The sequence below is a fragment of the Labeo rohita genome, unplaced genomic scaffold (genome assembly GCF_022985175.1).
Source record: "Labeo rohita strain BAU-BD-2019 unplaced genomic scaffold, IGBB_LRoh.1.0 scaffold_221, whole genome shotgun sequence".
NCBI classification, from domain to species: domain Eukaryota; kingdom Metazoa; phylum Chordata; class Actinopteri; order Cypriniformes; family Cyprinidae; genus Labeo; species Labeo rohita.
In genome coordinates, this window is record NW_026128451.1 from 62,446 (window position 1) to 70,840 (window position 8,395).

General features: G+C 40.5%; 1 protein-coding gene across 1 annotated transcript; it reads right to left on the minus strand.

Annotated features, from left to right (window-relative positions):
* Positions 1 to 441: 441 nt before the first annotated feature.
* LOC127159491 (uncharacterized) lies at positions 442 to 2,192 on the minus strand. Its single transcript, XM_051102301.1, has 2 exons — positions 602 to 2,192; positions 442 to 508 (listed from the first exon to the last, which is right to left on the minus strand). Exon 1 carries the CDS (start codon positions 2,073 to 2,075, stop codon positions 1,014 to 1,016), a length of 1,062 nt encoding a protein of 353 aa, XP_050958258.1. The 5' UTR covers positions 2,076 to 2,192; the 3' UTR covers positions 442 to 508; positions 602 to 1,013.
* Positions 2,193 to 8,395: the final 6,203 nt, after the last annotated feature.

The window sequence follows — 8,395 nt, forward strand, 5'->3', positions numbered from 1 at the left end:
GATATGTACTACAGCAAAGGTTGTGACGCCTCTGGACTGTGTTGTGAGCTCCAGTTGTCCTCGTTGTGTTTATGTATTTCACTGTGTTCTCAAATTTTATTTGATTTTGATTTGAATTTTAATCTTACAATTCAGCATTTTCTCAGGTTAAAAGAGAAGCTGGGGTGGAAGTTTGTTTAGTTTTGTGTATAGAAAAACAAAAAGAAAATTACTAAGCTAATAATAATGTAAACATTCTTGAATAATGTTTTTAATATTATTTTAATAATGTAAACCACATGCTTAGTAAACCAATTTTAAAAATATATAGTTTATATTCCTCCAGGAGGCGCTCAACATAATAAATCCAATAAAACATTTTGAACCTTGAAGAGTGAGAAAACTTTTTTGATGAAGGCAAGTAAATACAGATGACAAATGGACAGCAGTAGTAAAGAATGATGGTCAGCAACTTTAACTGATGGTTCGTTGATTTTTTATTAAATCAAAGCCAACACCAACATAAGAGCTAAACAGAATAGAAAATAATATACATGACATTACGATCATAATAAATAAACAAAAGTTGTAACACAATGCACAGCGATTCATAAAAACTAACCTTGTGCCACTTCGGAGGGTGCTAAACATGCAGAATAATCTTTAGCCTTGTTTTTAATCTGTTTTCCGATAAACAGCAATCACCATCTGCTCTACCTATAACGTTACACTCCCGTTTTTTTTTTTTACTTCCTGGTAGGAACTAACCTAAGGTAGCGCGTAAATTTCAAAATAAAGGTTCCTCAAAACGAAACATCAATTGAAATATACAAATGGAAATATAAAATAAATGCAACATTAACTATCAAAGAACAACCAATAGTATTATCTTTCTTACAAAAATAAATTAAATATAGGTCATTTACACTCCCACCAAAATTAAGAGTTTTCTTTGAAGTATTACGAATAATTTTCACATTAGAAAATGACCTCCAAAATAAACTTTAAACTACATCAATACCCCTTTAAAGTCTTTAAGCCTCCAACAACAGAACTAACTTCTGCACAGGTCGCTCTAATATGGAAAGCTTACTTAAGCGTTTACCATCTTTGGTTAGTCTCTTGTCTCCTACTGAGATTTTCACTCTCCTCACAAGTCCATCCTTTCCTTCAACAATATCCACAACTTTTGCAAGTTTCCACTCGCAACGAGGTGACGATTCATCCATGTCCATCACAACATCACCCACTTGTAAATTTCTTTTTGGGGAATGCCATTTCTGTCTTGCCATGATACTGTGGAGGTATTCTGGTTTCCAACGGCTCCAAAATTGCTCCGCCAGATACTGAACCTGACGCCATCTCCTGGCTCCATACAGATCCTCTCTCGGGAATGTGCCAGGTGGGGGCAGTGCTGAGATGGATTTCATTTGAATGAGATGATTGGGGGTCAATGGCTCTAGACTGTCCGGGCTAAACAGAGTGTCTACAGTGAGCGGCCTGCTGTTGACTATGGCCATTACTTCATATAGCACAGTCCTTAGTACAGAGTCACGGAGTCTGTTGTGAGCTAATGCTAGGATTGAACTGAGTACACTTCTGACCGTCTTGATCTGACGCTCCCAAACCCCTCCTGCATGACTCGAGTGAGGAGCATTCATAACAAAGTCGCACTGTCTTTGTGAGAGAAATGAGCTTAATCTCTCCTCGTTTAACTCTTGTAGGGCTGCTTTGAACTCGTTTTTGGCACCAATAAAATTAGTACCTTGGTCACACTGAATTTGACGAACAGCACCTCTGATGGCTATGAAACATCTCAAGCTGTTGATGAATGCATCAGTGGACATGTCCTCTAACATCTCTAAATGAATGGCCCTTGAACAAAAGCATGTGAAGAGCAAACCATAACGTTTGTATTGTTTCCTTCCTTCTGTTGTTACGAAAGGACCAAAACAGTCCATCCCGCAATAAGTGAATGGCGGCGAAGGTTCCATGCGTTCCTCGGGTAAGTCACTCATTCTTTGACCTTCTGGTAATCTTCTAAGTCTGCGACAAACAACACACTGACGTATACATGAGGATACAGCCCTACTCATACTTGGAATCCAATAACCACTGGATCTGATTGCATTTGCTGTAAGGCCTTTACCTTGATGCTGAATTTTCTCATGGTGGTGTGCGATTATCAGCTTTGTAACGTGATGTTCCTTGGGAATGACAATCGGATGTTTAAGTGAGTCACAAAGAGTTGAATGGTGAAGTCTACCTCCCACCTTTACAATGCCGTTTGAGTCCATAAAAACATCAAGTTGATAGAGTTTGTTGCCCTTTGTCAATTGCTTTCCTTTTTTTAAATGTTCAATTTCTTTGCCATATGCTTGTTTTTGCAGATCCTTTATGATGACATGTTCTGCGTTTTGCTGTTCACTCACTGTGCTAAGTTTGTTGGACTTAATTTGCTTAGCTCTGCGTACTAAGCGGGCCACTGCCCTTATGGCTCTGGACCATGATGAGAATTTGATCAGACGGTCTGCAATACTGAGAGGTTCTGATGATGGTAACACAGAAGTTTGTAATGTTTGAGCTTGTCTGATCTCTGGATCTCCAATTGTCAGATCTGTCGTTCCATTTTCAAACATGCATATTTCTCTTTCCCATAGGAAAGCGGGACCTGAGAACCAGTCAGATTCAAGCAGCTCACTCACTGTTCTCCCTCGAGAAGCTCCGTCTGCTGGATTCTTGTCTGTAGGCACATAATGCCATTGCTGAGGAGTGGTGCTATTGCGAATCTTCTGAACTCTGTTCGCAACAAATGTATGAAAACGTCTCGAGTCATTGTTGATGTAGCTCAACACCACTTTGGAATCGGTCCAAAAGTACTCTTTAGTGAAAGCAAAACTCATCTCTTCTCTGAGTATGTCACTAATAGCAACTGAGACTACTGCTGCCGTTAATTCAAGCCTTGGAATTGTAGTTAACTTTGTAGGAGCGACACGAGCCTTTGCCATCACTAAAGAACAATGAGTTTCGCCTTTCTGATTTTTGACTCTCAGGTAAGAGCATTGTCCATACCCGCTAGTACTTGCATCAGAGAAATGATGCAATTCTCTCTCTATGACTTCTCCAAAATTGATTGGCACATAACATCTGGCTATGCGTATCCTTTCTAAGTTAGAAAAATCACGTTGCCAACTCTCCCACTGTGGCTTTAGCATATCTGGCAGATGCTCATCCCAGTCAACACCTTGACGACACATCTCCTGCAAAATCTTCTTTCCAGTAAGAACGTAAGGTGCTAAGAAACCAAGAGGATCGAAGACGGAGGCAACAGTCGCTAATATGCCTCTACGTGTTCCTGGCTGATTCGTTAGAGTGTTGTTGAACCTGAAACTATCCTCTTCCACACTCCACTGGATTCCAAGCGCTCGCTCTACTTGTGTGTCTGAGAAAGTCAAATCCTTTGTCTTTGTATCTGTTGCTCGTTCTGATGAGGGTATACTCTGTAGAACGGTCTGGCTGTTTGAGATAAATTTGTGAAGACGAAGACCCCCTTTGGCGCATATCTCTCTTGCCTCTTGTGCCATTCGAATGGCCTTTTCCTCAGTATCAGCACTTGTGACGCCATCATCCACATAAAAGTCTCTTGCTACGAACTGAGATCCGACTGGAAGCAAAAGTTCATTTTCTTTGGCTAAATACTTCAACGCGTAGTTTGCGCAACCAGGTGAAGATACAGCCCCAAAAAGATGGACCTTTAATCGATAGTCTTGAGGTTGGATGCTGACATCTCCATCCTTCCACCATAAAAATCGTAAGTAGTCACGATCCTGTTCTGGTATGTGAAATTGATGGAACATTTTCTCTATATCGCAAATGAAGGCTATTGGGTGTTGTCTGAACCGTAGGAGGAACTCCTGTGAGGTTGTTTATCAGAACTGGCCCTGGAAGAAGGTGATCATTCAAGCTGGTGCCACCACACCTTGCAGAGCAATCGAATACGACACGCAGCTTATCAGGTTTCTTTGGGTTGTATATTCCGTGATGGGGAATGTACCATTGTTCACCTAAGGTTCCCTTTTCAAGCACTTGTTCGACATCACCTCTCTCGATGATTTCATTTATGTATGTTGTGTAGTCCGCCTTGTACCTTTCCTCTTTGCTGAATTTCCTTCGAAGATGATCCAGCCTCTTCTCAGCGAGTTTTCTATTGTCTGGTAAACGTGGTCGCTGTCTAAAAGGTAAGGGCATCTCATAATGTCCCTGCTCGTTTTTCTTTATGCTTCCTTTGAGTATGTCTAAAAACAAGAGATCTTCCTGAGAAACTACTTTGTGATCTTTGACATCCTTGAAATCCGACTCCAGAGCGCCAAGCACGTCCATGGGTGTTACTGGAGGAAGTTCCTTTACCATCACTTTGTGACACAGTCCGACATCTCCTCTGTCCATGCTTGGCACGGCACTGCCTACAACACTCCATCCCAGATCAGTGCAGATGGCGTAGGGCTCACTGTCCTTGCCTGTTAATACTTGTCTGGGAGTTAATGCTCTGGGACAGTTGTACCCAATTAAAAGTCCAATTTCACATGAGAGGAGGGGAGGCACCTTTTCAGCTATAGCTCTCAAATGAGGCCAACTCCTTGCTGTGTTATGAGTGGGTATATGTTCACGATTTCCTGGAATGCAGTCCTTCGTATATGCAGGAGGGAGATCGATGTGAACGCATGAGTTGTAGCCTCTTACCCTCAGCCCCAAGACTCTTTCACTCTGCACAATGATGTTCTCTCCAAGCATGGTGGTAAGTTTCAGTTTCACCGGTATGGTATCAACTTGAAGCTTATAGCTTGTTTCCTTATCGATGAATGTGCTGTCACTTTGTGTGTCCAATAATGCATAAATGAGCTGTTCTTTATCAGGATCAGTGGCCACTGACACCCACACAGGAACAATCATAGAGGTAATGCATGACTGGTCTCCTCTAGTGACATTAAGTGCTGTAGCTGCCGTGGATTCCTCTGGAGCATTGGATAGTTTCTTTATCAACGATAGATGGCCTTCTCGTCCCATACTTGCCTTATAGTTCTCATCATGGAGACAGGTAGGGTGTCTTCCCTTACATGTGTCACAGATCTGACGGTGATGGCATTCTTTGGCGTTGTGACCTGGTTTAAGACACCCATAACATAAGTTGTTTTCCTTTACATATGTCCGTTTATCAGTTAGAGACTGTTCTCTGAAGTGTAAGCATTTGGGCAATTGATGATCATCCCTTTTGCACCACATACACCGGGGTTTTGCTTTACCATTACTGGGTGAACTGTTGTTGTTTGAGGCAGTTTGAATGCTAAAAACATTAGCCTTAGTTCCTTTGAACTCCCTTGCATCTTTTCTTTCCTTAAATGAGTAGGAGGAGTGGAGTGCATGGAGAGAGGTGACTGGATTGCATGCTATCTCTGCTTCTACCGATACAAAGTCAGCAAATTCTTTGAAAGTGGGAAAGTCTTCACCATCTATAAGAGCTACTGTGACTTTGCGATTCCAACTAGCGGCCAGCCAGTCGGGAACTTTAAGCATCAGCTTTTGGTTTTCCTCACAGTCATTCAGGACCTCTAGACCTTTCACATGAGGCATTGCTTGTGAGCAGGCGTTCAGGAAATCTGAAAAAGCTCTAAGCCCTTCTGCATCCTTGGCTTGTATTTTTGGCCATTTTGACAGCTTGTCTCGAAAGGCTCGTTGAATCACAAAAGGCTGACCGTATCGCCGATTGAGTTTGTTCCATCCATCTCTATACGCTTCCTCATCATTTCTGTAGAAAGTACCTTCAAGGCATTTTTGAGCTGATCCACTGACGTATTTCTTCAAATAATAAAGCTTATCAGCTGAGGAAATGTTCTTTTTGTCTATAAGAGACTGAAATGAAGCTCTCCATTCAATGTAATGAATTGGATCACCACTAAAAACTGAAGGAGTTGGAATTGGGAGTCTGTTGGCTGCAATGCTCTCTTGAATTGCATGAGCCAGAAGGGAAAGGTCAGTAGGGGGGGCCGAACTATCATTTAAAGTAGACGGTCTGTCATTTGGTTGTATGATCTGAGGCACATTCTCCTGTTTGATCTCTCTCTCGTAAACTTCAAGTTTAGCTCGGGCAGCTTCCATCTCTTTCTCAACCTGTAAACGTTGTAAATTGGCACACTGTATTTCCCTCTCTCTTTTATACTGCTCTTCCATTAATCTAATTTTTTCCTTCTGCTTTATTTCCTCTTGCATTGTTCTGTATTGTACTTCTTTTGCAGCAAGCTCTGCTGCCACTTCTGCTCTTTTTGCCACTATACTCGATTCAGAATTATGACTGGCATGTGAACGAGAAGCAGTTCCATATACTGAGTAAGCATATTCATGGGTTAACAGCTGGTGAAGATGGAGCCTTGCATCCTCTTCGTCGAACTCTCCAGTCATTGATAAACGCTCTAAAACTATTTTCAGAATGTCCCTTGTGACAGCCTCGCAAGCATCAACTTTCCGCCTGAGTTCAGTGGATGGTGGGACACGCTCTCTGATTTCATGATAAAGTTTCACTATTTCTTTCATTCCATTTTCAACCTCATCTGCCATGTTGGCTAACTCCGAATCAGAGATGTCCTCCTTTAACGTTTCTCTGGCCTTCCTGATTTTAATTTTCCACTGTTCATATAAGCTGAGCAGACGTTTCTCCTTCTTATCTATTTCTTCCATTTGATATGCTTGCATTTTCGGAGTAAGCTTAGACTGACGTTCTGTGCGACGTGGTAAAGCTAATTCGCCCTCTTCAGCGATTTTATGTTGAACTTCAGATACATGCCTTTCGTTACTCCCACCTTGTTCCTTTAAATCGTCCATTTTAGCTTAATCCGTACGGTCTCCGTTGACCATCGCGCCGCCGCGGCTGCTATTCCTGTCGTTCCGTCCGTGATTTGCAGCTCGTTCAGCAGGTGCAGGTAAGCTCTTACTGTAGCATACTCCCCCGAATGATGGTCAGCAACTTTAACTGATGGTTCGTTGATTTTTTATTAAATCAAAGCCAACACCAACGTAAGAGCTAAACAGAATAGAAAATAATATACATGACATTACGATCATAATAAATAAACAAAAGTTGTAACACAATGCACAGCGATTCATAAAAACTAACCTTGTGCCACTTCGGAGGGTGCTAAACATGCAGAATAATCTTTAGCCTTGTTTTTAATCTGTTTTCCGATAAACAGCAATCACCATCTGCTCTACCTATAACGTTACACTCCGTTTTTTTTTTTTACTTCCTGGTAGGAACTTTTTTTTACTTCCTGGTAGGAACTAACCTAAGGTAGCGCGTAAATTTCAAAATAAAGGTTCCTCAAAACGAAACATCAATTGAAATATACAAATGGAAATATAAAATAAATGCAACATTAACTATCAAAGAACAACCAATAGTATTATCTTTTCCTTAGTTTTCGTTCTTTTACATGCCCAGAGGATTCGCCACATGCTCTGTTCATTCATGGTCCTTCAGTTTGAAGGATTTAGTCATGAGCAGATCAGTCAAATGACTTTCTGTGTTCCTGTTTTATGATTTCTTCTTGAGATTCGTAGTTTTAGTGTTTTATTGCATCTGTTTTTGTGGATGCTCGTGTTCAGTCTTATCAGGAATTTAGTTCTTACAATTAAAATGTACAACAACTGAAACAATTAACTCATCAGTGACAAAGAGATTGAATGTCTCCCTCACAATCTTGCTCTCCAGTTTATAACGTCCACCCTGTTTCGTTCTTACGTTTGTGATGGTCAGAGATCCAGTTTGTTTGTCCAGCTTCAGTCTGTCTCTGAATCTCCCATCAAGAACATCATCATAAAGAGTCATGCTGTTGGCTGCTTCGATTCCAGCTATTAAAGTATTTTCATATTCAAATCTCCACTTAATCCAGTCATCATCCATTATTTCAGTAAGACCAGAGTTTAGAGTGACTGAATCTCCCATTTTCACAAAATACAGTTCATCACCGAACACACCTGCAGAACAGAGTTTATCACATATTATAGCTTTAAAATCACTTGATGTTGCATGGAGCTTCACTAAAATACTTTTAATCATTTGAATTTGAATTTTTAAATTTTTTGCTGTTATTTCTGCAGCAAAAGACAAAAGATGGTCAATGAAAAGAAAAAAAAAAATCATACATGTAACAGTAACTATAGTAATGACCAAAAGTGATGTCAGGTCTACAAAAATTTACATCGTTTATACAGATAGATTTAATTAAAATTGGTTACAGATTATGTAAGGAAATTCAGTAGTTTTGCTTGGAGTCAGTCATTTTATTTATGATCATGCAATGAAGCATGCCAAATTGAAGCATGACATAATTTTTGGCTATAGTAATAACTGATTGTTCTAGTCAAT

Bases quoted from the DNA above. Each gene is read 5' to 3' on its own strand.
- LOC127159491 (XM_051102301.1), bottom strand. From the start codon at position 2,075: ATGAGTAGGGCTGTATCCTCATGTATACGTCAGTGTGTTGTTTGTCGC.